General features: G+C 41.7%; 1 protein-coding gene across 1 annotated transcript in view; it reads left to right on the top strand.

The window, feature by feature from the left end:
* The window catches only part of ABRAXAS2 (abraxas 2, BRISC complex subunit), a 40,443-nt gene extending 24,330 nt beyond the window's left edge, over nt 1-16,113 (top strand). The window contains exons 5-9 of the mRNA XM_008062505.1: nt 5,148-5,338; nt 7,423-7,542; nt 8,006-8,090; nt 9,660-9,774; nt 13,942-16,113. Coding sequence (XP_008060696.1) covers nt 5,148-5,338; nt 7,423-7,542; nt 8,006-8,090; nt 9,660-9,774; nt 13,942-14,411 — 981 coding nt within the window. The 3' untranslated portion in view covers nt 14,412-16,113. The remainder of the gene's footprint in view (nt 1-5,147; nt 5,339-7,422; nt 7,543-8,005; nt 8,091-9,659; nt 9,775-13,941) is intronic.
* The last annotated feature ends 258 nt before the right edge of the window (nt 16,114-16,371 follow it).

The following is a 16,371-nucleotide window of genomic DNA, read 5'->3' as shown; positions in this document are numbered from 1 at the left end:
ATTGTAGAGATGAGGTCTTGCTGCCCAGGCGGGTCTCTAACCCGCGGGCTCAGGCAATCCACTCACCTCAGCCTCCCAAAGGCACGGGATTACAGGCTGAGCCACCAAGCCCGGCTGATTCCAGCTACTTGTAAAACTGAGGTGGGAGGATCACCTGAGCACAGCAAGTTGAGGCTGCAGTAACCATGAGTGTGCCACTGCACTCCAACCTGGGTGACAGAGTGAGACTCCAACTTAAAAAAAAAAAGAAAGAAGGAAATTATACTTCGTTTTTTATGTTGCTTGTTGAGGACAGGAACTGTGTTTTATATTTCATTGTATTTCCTGTAGTACCTTATATATAATGTAAGCTCTGTAAAGTTTCTTTCAAAAATCCAAATTTTGGGCACAGAAGCAGAGGTATAATATTTAGATGGGCCGGGCTCAGTGGCTCAGCCTATAATCCCAGCACTTTGGGAGGCTGAGACGAGTGGATTGCCTGAGCCCGCGGGTTTGAGACCAGCCCAGGCAACTTGGTGAGACCTTGTCTCTACGATAAAGTTAAAAAAATAGCCGGGCATGGTAGTGCACATCTGTAGTTCCAGCTGTTCGGAAGGCTGAGGTGGAAGGAGCACTGGAGCCCAGAAGGTCAATGCTGGAGTGGCCATGAGCGTGCATGCCATTGCACTCCAACCTCGGTGAAGGAGTGAGCTTCCAACTCAAATAATAATAATAATAATAATATTTAGATGACAGAAAAGCTTTAAAATTTATTCTAGTTAGGATTTTTTTTCCCTGGGAAAGGCACAAAATATATAATCTTATATCTGTACTTCAAAAGGGTGGTTATACTACCTAAAAAGTACATGTAAAACATTAGGCTTAAGATAGAGGTTAATATTTTTTATATGAAAATCTCTCAGTAGCAGTAGGGGCAGCGTGGTCACAGGTTGAATCATTGTTCTGGCAGAATCCATATGTGCTTACAAAGCTTGCATAGCCGGGTGCGGTGGCCCACACCTGTAATCCCATCACTTTGGGAGGCTGAGACAAAAGGATTGCCTGAGCCCACAGGTTCAAGACCAGCCTGGGCAACATGGTGAGACCTGGTCTCTACAATAAATCAAAAAAATCAGCTGGGTGTAGTGGCACATGCCTGTAGTTCCAGCTACATAGAAAGCTAAAGCAGAAGGATCACCTGAGCCCAACAGGTCAAGGCTGCAGTGGCCGTGAGCATGCCACTGCACTCCAGCCTGGGCGACAGAGTGAGACTTCAACTAAAAACCAAAAAACAAGTTTGCCTAGGCTTCAGGTTTTAGGCTAAGGCCAAACAAAAAAATAAGAAGGAGGATTTGTGCCTTCCAAAAGCTCTGAAATAGATAACAATAAGCAAAGACCGTAACAGCCATCGTAATATTGTCATAAAGCCAAAAAGAACACATGCTAAAGACGATAAACGTGCCTAGTATGGGAATGGTTGCTTTGGCTTCAGAAACTGTAAGTGAATGTCTAGTATAGAGTATAGTCTACAGTCTGTGCAAATAGAATTGTCTGTGTGAAAAACTGGCTGTGAAACTTTATAAGGTTTTAGAAAAAGATATCCTTAATTCTTCATCATGACCCAATTATAACTGTTCAAAATGTGTGACTTAGTTTCTTGTAGCCTTCCAACTAGTTTTATAGCGCCAAAGGTAGAATTGTAGATATCACCAATGTAAATTAATTTGGCATCTCAGCCTTCATTGATCAGAACAATAAGAAAATCTATTTAAAACTGTTGGCGCCGGGCTCCGTGCCTCAGCCTGTAATCCCGCGCCCTGGGAGGCTGAGGTGAGTGGATTGCCTGAGCCCGCGGGTTCCAGACCCGCCTGGGCAGCGAGACCTTATCTCTGCAATAAATCAAAAAAAATTAGCCGGGCGTGGTAGCACATGCCTGTAATTCCAGCTACTTGGAAGGCTGAGGCGGAAGGATCGCCGGAGCCCAGCAGGTCGAGGCTGCGGTGGCCGGGAGCGGCCACTGCACTCCAGTCTAGGCAACAGAGTGAGACTCCAACTCAAAAAAAAAAAAAAAAAACTGTTGGCAAATATCAAATCAATAAGCTGATTACTATCCTTTGATATCTGACATGAATTAATAGGCTCCCACTTCTCAGAAGATACAAATGAAATTTCTATTTAGCAGGCAACTGGAAAAAAAATGGAATAAAGCTATTGGAATTGGCATTACTGAAAAGCACTATCAACTCATCCAGTAATCACTAGCAAGATTCTGTTGGTCAGTAAACATTTCATGAAAGCAGCTAGTGTGCTGTGAGCACCTTTCCTACCTTTGCAGGGAGACAGAGGAAGTGTGAGACAGGCCCCAGTCCTAAAGAAAAGGTCATTCCAATGTTAAGTGCAGAGTACTGAGTCTTTGAAATGTGCCATGTTCACATACGTTGTTAACTGTAGCTAGTTGACAGTTTTTCTACCCACTTAAAAAAAAACAACAACAATAACCCGGGCTCGGTGGCTCAGCCTGTAATCCCATGCCTTTGGGAGGCTGAGGTGAGTGGATTGCCTGAGCCCATGGGTTCGAGACCCGCCTGGGCGGGCGAGACCCCATCTCTACAATAAATCAAAAAATTAGCCGGGCGTGGTAGCGCCCACCTGTAGTTCCAGCTACTTCGAAGGCTAAGCAGAAGGATCGCCGGAGCCTAGCAGGTCGAGGCTGCGGTGGCCGGGAGCAGCCACTGCACTCCAGTCTGAGCGACAGAGTGAGACTCCAACTCAAAAAAAACAAAAAAAAAAACTTTACCTTTTTTATGACCGCCATCATTTTTTTTTTCTCTTTTTTTTTTTAATCGATATTTTTTATTTTGATATTGTGGGGTACAGTTAAGGGTTAGGTACACAAATATGCTTCATTCAGGCCCCCTTGTTGATAACAGGTATCTCCCCGTCTCCAGACAGATGTTTACTACCATTAGTCCCATCCTCCCCCCCATAGTTTCCCAACACTGTCAGTCATTTTGCCATAGTAGTGCATTGGATGATCAAGATCCACTATATGAGTGAGAATATGTGATACTCAGATCTTTGTTTCTGTGAGAGGTCAGACCGCCATCATTTAACTAGTGTGTAATTTGAGAGTGTTACACAGCAGAAAGAGGCAGCTGGGTTTCACATCTGAGCTGTGTGACTTTGAACAAAACATCTCTTTTATGAGATTACACACTAAAAAATGTTTGGTTTTTCTTTTTATTTAAAAGATAACAGAATCAATTGCTTTAATGTAATTGGAAGTTATGTTATGTTCAGTAGTGTTCCTTGAGGGCAGGAACTATTGCTTATATCTTTGTTGCCTGTACTTCCTTGCATGTGCTATGAATTCAGTGGAAAAAACAGTATTCACTTCTTAGGGTGGTTGTAATAATTATTGAAGATATTTGTGACCTAACTAACCAGGCACCCGGCACAGTGGCTCAGCAAAAGTTAGTTTACTTTTTCTGCATAAAAGTGCCAGAACATAAACTAAATTGTAAAGTTTAATATTACACTAACGGGCCGGGCTCGGTGGCTCAGCTTGTAATCCCAGTACTTTGGGAGGCCAAGGCGAGTGGATTGCCTGACCCTGCAGGTTCAAGCCCACAGGTTCTCGAACCGTGGGCTCAGACAGTCCACTTGCCTCGGCCTCCCAAAGCCCTTTACTTCTTAAAACAGGATTTTTGCTCAAAGAATTTGTTTTAAAGAAGGAAGCTATGTGAAAATTTTTCTAATGAAGAATTAGATTGTTCCATAGGAGAGATTTTTAAATTTCAGTATGCAAAAGAAAAACTCAGACACTTATCTTAAATTCTGATTTCTGATCCCACCTTTAGAGGTTCTGATTCTGCAGATTTGGGCGGGGCCCAGGAATCTGCATTTTAGAAAGCTCCCAGATGTCTCTTAGATGTCTGTCTTCCAGATGTCTAGCAAATCACATTATGAGACATATTCTTCCAGAGAGCATATTAGTTTAAATTACTTAGACAGTTTAGTTATGCTATATTTAGAGCTGACAAAACTCAAGTTTTACAATAGTTGTATTGAGATAGAGTTGGCATGTACTATATCGCACATACTAAGAATATATGCATTGATAAGTTTGATGTATTTGTACATCCATGAAACCATCGCCATAAAAAGACAATAAGCATGTCATCTGCAAAAGTTTCCTTGTGCCATTTTCTGATCCCACCTTCTCATCCTTAACCACTGGTCTATCTTGTCACTCACTGTAGATTGGTTTCCATTTTCTAGGATTTTGTATAAATAGGGTCCTATAACATATACTATTTTTTAAAAATCTAGCTTCTTTTACTAAAATAATTATTTAGGAGTTTATCCATGTTGTATACGAGGGGGGACCTTAAAAAACCCACCAGAATTATTTTTTGGAGGGCAGGCCCCCTGTAGTATAGGCTTCCCTACTAGGTAAGTGTTCTAGGAACCCATTGGCATCCGTGTATCAGCTAGCATTGTTGTGAGAGACTGCGTTCAGCAGTGAATTTTTTTTTTTTTTAGATTCTTTCAGTGCATTTGCCCATTTCATAATGGGTGATTTATGAGCCTATACCTGCCCAAACCACACTGAGTATTCAGCAGTTTTTGACCAAAAACCACATGACCCTGTGCCCTACCTTCTCTGTTTACCCGATCTCACCCCAAGGGACATTTTTTGTTTCCCTGGATGAAAAATGTCCTCAGAGGGAAACATTTTGCCGATGTGGAAGTGGTGAAACAAAAACCAGCAGAAGCACTTAATGGCATCAAAATTGACGAATTCAGAAACTGTTTTGAGCGGTGAAAAATCTTCTCATTAGGTGTATTGCATTAAATGGGGAGTACTTTGAAGATGACTGAAGTCTAAACTTGTAAGAATAAATACACACATTTTTATAAATTCCCTAACATAGCAATAGTTTGTTTCTTTTTATTACTGAGTACAATTCCAGAGTATGGATATACCACAATTTGTTTCTCGATTTACCTGCAGGTGGACAGTTGGGTTGTTTTCATTTGGGTATCTTGCACATAAAGCTGCTGTGAACATTTGTGTGCATGTGTTTGTATGGATATACTCAGAATTGACGTTGTAAGATTTCATGCAACTTGTAATGCTTGTTTTCCTTTTGTTTTTATTGCAGAAAGTGATTGGGTGGTACAGATTCCGGCGCAATACACAGCAGCAAATGTCATACAGAGAGCAGGTTCTCCATAAGCAGCTCACCCGCATCCTTGGTGTGCCCGATCTCGTCTTCCTCCTCTTCAGCTTCATCTCTACTGCCAACAATTCCACTCATGCTTTAGAATACGTTCTCTTTAGACCAAATCGAAGGTAAGGAAAGCTTTCCCACTAGTCTCACATAGAAGAAAGATGTTAGTACAAGTAATTGAGATTCATGACTTTGACAATGTACATTATAGTGTGTTTTGTGGCATCTTTTTTTTGAGTCGGAGTTTCACTCTGTCGCCCAAGCTGGAGGGCAGTGGCACGCTCATAGCCACCACAACCTCGCCTTGCTGGGCTCAAGCAATCATTCCACCTCAGCCTTCCAAGTAGCTGGAACTACAGGCATGTGCCACTGTGCCCGGCTAATTTTTCTTGATTTGTTGTAGAGATGAGGTCTGGCCAAGTTGCCCAGGCTGGTCTCCAACCCGTGGGCACAGGCAGTCCTCTCACCTCAACCTTCCAAAGTACTGGGATTATAGGCTTGAGCCACCGCGCCCGGCCTTATGGCATCTTTTAAAAAAACTTTTGTAGCCAGGCTCGGTGGCTCAGCCTGTAATCCCGCGCCTTTGGGAGGCTGAGATGAGTGGATTGCCTGAGCCCGCGGGTTCGAGACCTGCCTGGGCGATGAGACCTCATCTCTACAATAAATCAAAAAATCAGCCGGGCGTGGTAGCGCGTGCCTGTAATTCCGGCTACTCAGAAGGCTGAGGCGGAAGGATCACCGGAGCCCAGCAGGCGAGGCTGCAGTGGCCGGGAGTGGGCACTGCACTCCAGTCTGGGCAACCGAGTGAGACTACAACTCAAAAAAAATAAATAAATAAACTTTTGTAATTCTCTTTAGTTAGTCCCTTTTTTAGTTAGAGTAAGTATTCGCCTTGTCAGTTATTTTTATTTTTATGTTTTTTTGAGTCAGGGTCTCACTCTGTTGCCCTGGCTGGAATGCAGTGGCACAGTCACGGCTCACTGGAACCTGGGATCAAGCTCCCACCTCAACCTCTCAAGTATCTAGCACTACAAGCACATGCCACCGTACCTGCTATTTATTTATTTATGTTTGTTTTCTTTTTTTGAATTGGAGTCATACTCTGATGCCCAGGCTGGAGTGCAGTGGCATGCTCACAGCCACCCCAGTATCAACCTGCTGGGCTCTAGCAATCCTCTCCCGCCTCAGCCTTCCAAGTAGACGGAACTACAGGTGTGCGCTACCACATCCAGCTAATTTTTTTTTTTTTTAAATTGTGGAGACGAGGTCTCACCAAGGTGCTCAAACTGGTCTCGAACCCACAGGCTCAGGCAGTCCACTTGCCTCGGCCTCCCAAAATGCTGGGATTACAGGCTGAGCCACCGAGCCTGGCCTTTATTTTTTTTTTGTAGAGATGATGTCTTGCTGTGTTGACTGGTCTCAAACTCTTGGCCTCAAGCAATCCTCCCACCTCAGCCTCCCAAAGTCCTGGGATTATAGGTGTGAGCCACCATACCTGACCTTGTCAGTTATTTGTATAAATGAAAAATGTTTTTGAATCGAGAAGCATTAACAATACATGTTTATTCATAAATTCTGTTAGGAATAAATGACTAGAATTAATCATTTACTTCTCTATAATCCATTATGTTGAAATGGAGTTTTATTGCTGTAAGAATCTGATTGTAATTTTAATCTGTAGATTTCAAAGACAGTATTGTAAAATTGATCCCCACCTACTGGTTAAGGAGGGTTTTGCATTGCGAACTTGTTAAAGCAAAAAGGAAAAAACAGGATTATGTGATCCTGTTTTCTGTCTCTAAACAGCAGAAAGGATTCCCTCTGGAAATTTGTTTGTTGTAGAATAAAAGAAATTGACATCCATGAAAATAATTATTAATTGTTAAATAGCTATTTGCAAGATTTTATTAATTAACCCCTAGGTGTTTTCTTGAGCATTTACAAGCTCAGCACTGTTGGTCGCTGTAGGAATGCAGGTATAAGACATGACCACTGCTCTTAAGGAGTTTACAATCAGGGCTCTACTTTTAGGGAAGGGAAGATAATTGCTAACTTATGCACCCTTGGGTTGTCTGTAGAACCCAAGGTGCTCCAGGGACTTCCTGTCAGTTTACCAATGCTAACAACCAAGACTCCTGTTACCAAGCTCCATTCTTAAAGAAAAGTAGTACTTTTAACATTATCTCCCTCTCAATCTCCCCTTTAGGTATAATCAAAGGATATCACTTGCTATTCCCAATCTAGGCAATACTAGCCAGCAAGAGTACAAAGTGTCTTCAGTGCCAAATACTTCTCAGAGTTATGCCAAAGTTATTAAAGAACATGGGTAAGTTGAAAGGCAAAATGACTTTTTTCCCTTCTTTTGTCAGAAATATTTCTTTTGTTAATAATATTTAAAAGGTGTGTGGAGAAGTGTGAAATCAAGTTTGATATGATTGAAATTGACACAGTAATGTAATTATCAGTTTTATTCTTATTTATTTTATTTGCCACGGGCTTTTTTGTAATCGACATAAAAGTGTGGCTAGGGTGTGTATTTCTGAGATTCTAAAAGCTAAACATAGTCACTGAAAAATAGATGGCGGTGCATTACATCCTGAATTGTCTTGGTGACTTGAGTTCTTTTTTATTTATCGTCTGTAATTCTGGTAGTGTGGGCCTTGCCGCTTAAACATCAGGGTCACAGCATTTAAATAATGGATTAAAGTAGAAGGGACGGGGAAAAAGCCTTTCGGGTTCACAGCAGTTATAACAGCTTTGTGGCGTCTTTTTTCCTGTCTGCCTTCTAGTACCGACTTTTTTGACAAGGATGGCGTGATGAAAGACATCAGGGCGATTTACCAGGTTTACAACGCGCTGCAGGAGAAAGTGCAGGTAGCCGATTCACTTGTTAGTTTTCGCGTCCTGTGTGCTGCCCAAGTGCTTTTGACTCTCCCTTACTCGTTGGTCATCTTCCGCCCGACAGATGAATGATAGTCCAGATGTTAGAATGGTATCAGACCTAATGCCAGCCTGCAGAAGTTCGGCTCCCTCGCTCTGTGCCGGAAGTCGATTCTCTGAGGTGCACTATGAGTTCTACTCCTTTAAATACTTGTGGTCCCGTTTACAACAGTGCATTTTCTAGAAAAATGTATTTCGAGTTTAAAGAAGAGTTGCTGAGAACACAGCTGCCTCCGTCAGTTATATTCTAGGCAAAGACGACATCAAAAGGCACTGGTCGCTCATGGCAGCTCTGCTTCCTTCATTCTAGTTCCCTCTCTTTGCCCCCATGGCCTCCACTGAGTGGGAGGATCTCAGCGGGGCCTGTTCATTCCGAATCATTCATGCAACAAATATTTATGGAAGCATCTCCTCTGAGCCAGATACTGAGCTAAGTGCTAACAGTACTACTTTCCCACATTCTTTTCATTATCCCAATGTGTTCTCAGGGGTACTTTGCTCTAAAACCCTAAGAACGAACGAGCCTTTGCACTTGCTTGTGAGGACAAGGAAGGTGCTAAAGTTGAGGTTGCTCTCCCTGGCCTGTAAGAAGCCTGGCTTTAAGGAAGAAGGCTTTGACAAGTAGAAAGAGGGACAGTGGTAGCTACTGAAAAAGGGGAAAGCAGCCTGGGACAAAAGAGAAAGCATACAAGGGCACTTTCCAGCATTAGTGTTGCAAGTTTGGGCCACTGTACCCATAGCAGTGTAGGGAACTTTATACAGGCTCACTTGTGACCACCTACTTTCTGAAAGTTTCTGGCATTTCTGCTATGGAAGGAACGTGCAGTGAAAAACAGCTTTTTGTCCTGAATTCATGACCATGCCCTTTTCAGACCATCAGCATTGGCCAAAGGACTTCAAAGTGGCTGTTATATTTTATTGTTGCTTGAATAAGGCCTGCTCTGAAAACACCAGATCGCGTAGAGTGCTCTGATTATACATGGCTATATTATATAGGTGCAATCTAAAATTATCTTTCGTTAGACCTTGACTTTGAAACATTTTTTTTTTTTAGCTTTCCCTCATTATAAATATTTTCTGTTAAATTAATCTGTCTTATCTGGCTTTTGATTGTTGGTAATAAATAAAAGTTGAAAGCATCTCATTCCTGTCTTATCTTTTGTTCTTCCTTTTCAAGCTAGACTGGTACCAAAAATTCCCTTTTTGTTTCAATAAAAACGATTAATCAAGGAAAAAGATTAAATCTTTCCCTTCTTATGCTTAGTTTTAAAGAATTTGTAAGCTAAATAACATAATCATCTTAAAATTAAGAAAGCAAATCAGTGAGTAATAACAATACTAATCTTTTGGGCTTCTGTGATTTTGTTCCACCTTATGTGGCTGCTTTAATAACTTAGTAAACCATCTGGACTTTTCCTAGGGTTGTAATCAGTGCTGAATGTATGGAAAGCCTTATGCTTGAATTTGAAGCTAACCTTTCTTTTTGTCATTCTTTTCCTTCAGGCAGTGTGTGCAGATGTTGAAAAGAGTGAGCGAGTTGTTGAATCTTGTCAGGCAGAAGTGAACAAATTAAGAAGACAAATCACTCAGAGGAAAAATGAAAAGGAACAAGAAAGAAGTAAGTTTCTTATTAATTTTACCATTCAGTATCAGAGAAATGTTGTTTTAAATATCACATTATACAATAAATGACATGACTCCTTCCAGACTCCTCAAGCCCCAGGTTAACCTGGTTAGGGGAGGCCATTCTCTCGTTAAGCTTTTCCAGAGGGGAAGTGCTGTTTTTCTTAGTGTCCCTCTCAAATCTTTGAAACTGGAAGAAAAAGGGAGATCAAAGGTAGAAAAAGCTGAGGTGGGAGTTAGAATAAATTCCACAAAGCAACTGATACAGATTTTGTGTATATTGCCCAATCTGATATATTTACAGTAAATGTGATGGTTATTACCAAGTCAACCCTGGCATGCCCAGCATGTAGGTACTATGTCCTGTGTCCGTATAGCCACATAGGGGAGCTGCCTAAATTTTTTTAAAACTTGATGTTTGATTCATAGTCAGGGATATGTTAAAAGTTTTCAATGTCTGGTTTAGCTAGTTTGGTGGAATGGATACCATGAAGCTAAGCTACCAGCTGGTTGAGTGAGAATTTATCCCAGGAATATGATAATTCCTTATGGAAATGGACATGTTTGCTGTAACACTACCAGATTTGGCGTCTGTGTGTAAAATTTATAAAACATATGGTAAATAATGTGAAATGTAAAGTAGGTAAGGTTGTGGCTAAATTTTTCTAGTTTACTAAGAATGTATGTAATCCAGTCAAAATGTAATTTATGTTTCTAGGCATATGATACCTGATTCATTATTACTGTTATATTTTTCTGGAAATAATCAGAAATATACACAAGAATTTAGAGTCGCTCAATCAGCACCAGTAGAGCAACTGAATAAATTATGGTATGTTATGAATCAGTTCAACTGGCCGAGAGCAGTGACTCATGCCTGTGATCCCTTTGGGAGGCTAAAGTAGCAGGATTACCTGAGGCCAAGGCTAGGCAACATAGTGAGACCTTATCTCTACAAAAAAAATCAAAATATTAGCCAGGCATGGTTAATTAGCCAGGCATCTAGTCCCAGCTACTCAGGAGGCTAAAGTGGAAGGATCACCTGAGCTTGGGAGGTCGAGACTGAGGTGAACCATGATGGTGCCATAGCACTCCAGCAGTGCAACAGAGTAAGACCCTGACTCAAAAAATATATATAAATAAATATATGTAAATATACACACACACAACTATAATTTATCAATTTACAGTAAAAAATTTAAAAAATTATGAGTAGCTGGGTATGGTGGCCCATACTTATAATCCCAGCCAACACTTTGGAAGGTCAAAGCAGGAGGATTGCTGGAGCCCAGGAGTTTGAGACCAGCCTGGGCAACAAAGTGAGACCTCGTCTCTACAAAAAAAATTTTAAAAATTAGCCAGGCATGATGGCGCAGGCCTATTGTCCCAGCTACTTGGGAGGCTGAGGCAGGAGGATTGCTTGAGCCCAGGATGTTGAGGCTGTGGTGAGCCATGATCATGCCACCGTACTCTAGCCTGGGTGACAGAGTGAGAACTCGACTAAAAAATATATATATATAGGCCGAGCGCAGTGGCTCAAGCCTGTAATCCCAGCACTTTGGGAGGCCAAGGGGTTCGAGACCAGCCTGGGCAACCTGGTGAGACCTTGTCTCTACAGTAAATCAGAAAATTAGCTGGGCATGGTGGCATGCACCTGTAGTTCCAGCTACTTGGAAGGCTGAGGCAGAAGGATTGCCTGAGCCCCAGCAGGTTGAGGCTGCGGTGGCTGTGAGCATGCCATTGCACTCCAGCCAGGGCAACAGAGTGAGACTCTGACTCAAAAAAAAAAAAAAAAAATATATATATATATATATATATATATATACACACACACATATTTATATGTGTGATACACACACACATGACGCATATATATATGGTACATAATACATGATGGAATTGTATATGGCCCCATATATATATACATAATACATGTACCATATATATATATATATATATATATATATATATATACATGGTATATATATATATATGTGTGTGTGTGTGTGTGTGTGTGATACACATATATATATATGGCACATAATACATGATAGAATTGTATATGGCCATTGGAGTGAGTTTGCGCTAATGCCTACCGCATCATCTTAAGTTAAAAAAGCTAAGATATAACAGTATAAACAAGATAATCTAAGCCGTGTTTAAAATACATGTACACACACACTTATAATAAAATTGGATAATAAAATTGGAGTTCAACAAGGATTAGTGACTTACCTAAGTAATACAGCAACAAGTGGGAGCCTGATATTCAGCATTTTGGTCTTTTAACCCAAAATCCTGTGCTCTTTTCACTAATAGAATTGTGGGTCGTTTTTATTGTCTTTGTTCCATCCGAAATTTGGTATGGGTATGTACTGTTTTTATAATATTAAAGAAATTTGCTTAAGAAATGTAAAGGCTAGATAGACTACCATGTGGACTTTTTTCAGAACATTCATAAAAATGTGGTAAAACTCTGGTCTGGTACCTAGAAAACTAGCCATCAGTCTTTTAAACTTTTTTTTTTTTTTGAGTTGGTATCTCACTCTGTCGCCCAGACTGGAGTGCAGTGGCCGCTCCCGGCTACCGCAGCCTCGCCTGCTGGGCTCCGGCGATCCTTCCGCCTCAGCCTTCCAAGTAGCCGGAATTACAAGCATGTGCTACCACACCCGGCTGATTTTTTTTTATTTATTGTAGAGATGAGGTCTTGCTGCCCAGGCAGGTCTCGAACCTGCGGGCTCAGGCATCCTGGGCTCAGAAGTTCCTTCTGCCTTAGCCTCCCAAGTAGCTGGGACTACATGTGTGTACCACCACACCCAGCTAATTTTCTTTTTGATTTTTTTGTAGAGATGAGGTCTTGCTATGTTGCCTAGGCAGGCTTTGAACTCCTGGGCTCAAGCAATCCTCCCACAGTCCCAAAGTGCTGGGATTCCAGGCATGAGCCATTGTGCCCAGCTAAGAAATATGTTTTTTGATGTGAGGCTGCCAAGGAAAAAAACGTGGCATTTCCATGCCTTGTTAAGGGTGGTAAGGATTATTTCTTTTTTTTTTTTTTTTTCAGTTGGAGTCTCACTCTGTCGCCCAGACTGGAGTGCAGTGGCCGCTCCCGGCCACCGCAGCCTCGACCTGCTGGGCTCCGGTGATCCTTCCGCCTCAGCCTTCCAAGTAGCTGGAACTACAGGCGTGCGCTACCACGCCCGGTTAATTTTTTGATTTATTGTAGAGATGAGATCTCGCCAAGTTGCCCAGGTGGGTCTCGAACCCACAGGCTCAGGCAATCCACTCACCTCCCAAAGGCATGGGATTACAGGCTGAGCCACCGAGCCCGACAAGGATTGTTTCTGTTTCATCCTTCAGTCTCCACAGTCTGAGCATAGCAAGTCCCATATGGAGGAAAAGGCAGAGGATCTAAAAGCAGAGGATCTAAAGTGACCTGCCTTCTGAGTGTCAAGGCCCACGTCTAGCTGTTCTCTTAGTCAGATGACTTTACCTTTCTGAACTCGTTTCTTTGCCTATATAATGGAAACAATGCTATTAATAATGATAATGAAGCCAGGCTCGGTGGCTCAGCCTGTAATCCCGTGCCTTTAGGAGGCCAAGGTGAGTGGATTGCCTGAGCCCGCGGGTTCAAGACCCGCCTGGGCAGCGAGACCTCATCTCTACAATAAATCCAAAAAAAATCAGCCGGGCGTGGTAGCGCACGCCTGTAATTCCGGCTCCTTGGAAGGCTGAGGCGGAAGGATCGCCGGAGCCCAGCAGGTCGAGGCTGCGGTGGCCGGGAGCGGCCACTGCACTCCAGTCTGGGCGACAGAGTGAGACTCCAACTCCAAAAAAAAAAAAAAAAATGATAACACTTCAGAAACTTGTTATGGGGCTTTAATGAATTAATGTGTAGGGAAATATTTTGCAAGTTACCAAGTACTATGCAATTATAAAATAAGTAATAGTAGGCAACCACCCCCTTGGGTCCCTTCCCACTGTGGGAGCTTTTCTGTTCCCTCAACAAATCCTGCTTCCTCAAAAAAAAACAGTAACATTAACAGTCAGTTTCACTGCCTTGTTGCCATTTTCCAGAACTTTCTGTTTGACCGTGTAATGCATTGACATGAAAAGCTGTGAAGACTTAGAAAATGTTACAAGTATTCTTCCCGTTTTCACCCAGGATTGCAACAGGTGATGTTAAGCAGACAGATGCCACCTGAAAGTTTGGAGCCGGTGTTCAGTCCTCGGATGCCCTATTCTGGGTTTGCAGCCGAAGGCAGAAGTACCCTTGGAGACACAGAGGCCTCGGATCCTCCTCCCCCTTACTCTGATTTTCACCCAAACAATCCAGAAAGTACTTTGAGCCATTCTCGCATGGAAAGGAGTGTTTTCATGCCTCGACCTCAAGCCGTGGGCTCTTCCAATTATGCCTCCACTAGTGCCGGACTGAAATATGCGGGCAGCGGAGCAGATCTGCCTCCTTCCCAAAGAGCAGCTGGAAACAGTGGTGAAGAATCGGACGACAGCGATTATGAAAATCTCGTTGACCCTGCAGAGCCTTCTAATAGTGCATACTCACATTCAAAGGATTCTCGACCCGTGACACATTCCGAGGAGGACCCCAGGAACACTCAGACCGCCCAGATTTAAACAAACAGAAGAAACTGTCCACTTAGCACTGTTCTTCTTCATTGCTGGTTGAGAGGGTTTTTGGAGGACTGAATCTGGGGGGCAGCTGCTTTCTCAGATCCTTGACTCCCAACAGAGGATCCTTGTGCACAGACTTGTGGAAGCCTCCATCTGCTGGTTCTGCCTTCGGATGCCGGGTGCAGGTTTCATGACAGAATCATTAAGATAATCAAATTGTCCTAATTCTGGTGCGATTCACGGATGTGCTGGTAAATTTAGGCAGAGTGAAACTTATCAGCGTAGTTTCTGTTCTTTAAAATAAATTGGAAATTAGAGACTAAGCACAATTAGTCTATACATGTTCTATAAATCAAAAACTTACCTCTTGCACTATCATGCCTTGAAATTTACTCTTTCAAAGGGAAACAAGTTTAGCAGCAGCCTTCAAAGAACTTCTTTCTATGATGAGCCAAATTCATCTTTGCCAGAAAAGAAATTTTGATAATTCCAAGAAGCCTGATTGGAACAAATCAGATACACCTTCTCTTGTCTGCATGACTTTGTGAGATCGAAAGAGAGGGCTTTGTTTCAACTTTTTTCTACTAGCCTGATATGTATTGTCACTTAAAATGGTTGCCTTTTAAAAAAATATAGGAATACTAATTACCAGTGAATAATCATCCAAATAAGTATGTCATAAAATAAATTAATTATTTTTCTCTTGGTGGATTACAGTGACTACTGTCTTGCACTAGCACATTTATGGTCTCTTTTCTGGAGTCTGTGTCTGTTATCCAACAATGGATAACAGAAGGAGTTAAGTACCAGACCTGAGTTTTATACTGAACAGATTCCAGACACAATGGATTTAGCTGAGTTCATACGTAAGGGATGTAACTCATTTAGATCTCCTGACAAATCCTAGTGTTAGTTTTATTTGTGGAGGAAAGACACTTAATAAACTGTTTGGGAATCTTGGTGAATAAAGATTTGTTTTAAATCTGAATAACCATACTTATTTTTTCTTTTAAGTTGCCATTTGGGGAATAATTGCCGAATGGGTAGACACTCTCTTGGGATGCACTGATATTTTTATTTAATGACCGCTTGTTTTCTAGTTTTGCGCAGAACGTGTGAAGCCGCTAAGACATTCATGAGCATGTTGGGCTCCTGGCTTAGAAATGGCAAGACCTTCCGTGAGGTCGGCCCACGAAGTTAATCCTCGGAGTTTAACTGCCTTTCCTTTGGACTAGTTAAAACGTGTAAGAATAAGGAAGTTTTTAGAGAGGGCCTGAAAAAGTAATTGCATTTTATAGGATAGACAGTTATTCACTGAGCTCCAGTTTCAATACTAAATTAGACAGTATAATATAGATTGAAAAATGAAATGCTCAAACTGCCATCTTCGGGTATCCACTCTGTGGGGGTCCATATTTTAACTACTCTCTTGGTTTTGTTGGCCTTATACCACTGCCATTTGATTGTAAATGTTGCAGACCACTTTAACTGCAAATGGCTTCAGTTTTTATCAACTCCCTACTGAACAGCTTCAGCAGTGAATTTACTTTTCAGCGAATTTTTTTTTTAAAGTGCCATCGCCATCTCCTCTGTTCAGATTTTGACATTCAGGAAAATATTTTTATTTTTATGCCATACTGAAATCTACAGTGTACATCTGACAAAGCAGTTAAATGTGACAATAAAAACTTATTTAATCGTGGTACCACTGTTTTAATGTCTGTCTCTGCACCCAACAAGGCCTCTCCTCAGCATACTCATTCTGACAGTTCAAAGTGGACTGAGTAGAGCTTTTTAAAGAGCATTAAAACTCATCTCCATACAAACTTTTTATCAGACTGCTTTCAGCAGAAATTCATAGCTTACTAATTTCAAGGAGTTTCTATTTTCCAAAATGTTTCTGTTGATTTCATGTTGCCTAGAGAGTTAAGGATTAATTGGTTATAAAATCAAATCTTGGAAA

Source organism: Carlito syrichta, unplaced genomic scaffold (genome assembly GCF_000164805.1).
Source record: "Carlito syrichta isolate Samal-C Ts95f unplaced genomic scaffold, Tarsius_syrichta-2.0.1 Scaffold305729, whole genome shotgun sequence".
Taxonomy (NCBI): Eukaryota; Metazoa; Chordata; class Mammalia; order Primates; family Tarsiidae; genus Carlito; species Carlito syrichta.
Note: the sequence above shows the minus strand (reverse complement) of the source record. Positions and strands in the feature narration are given on the sequence as shown.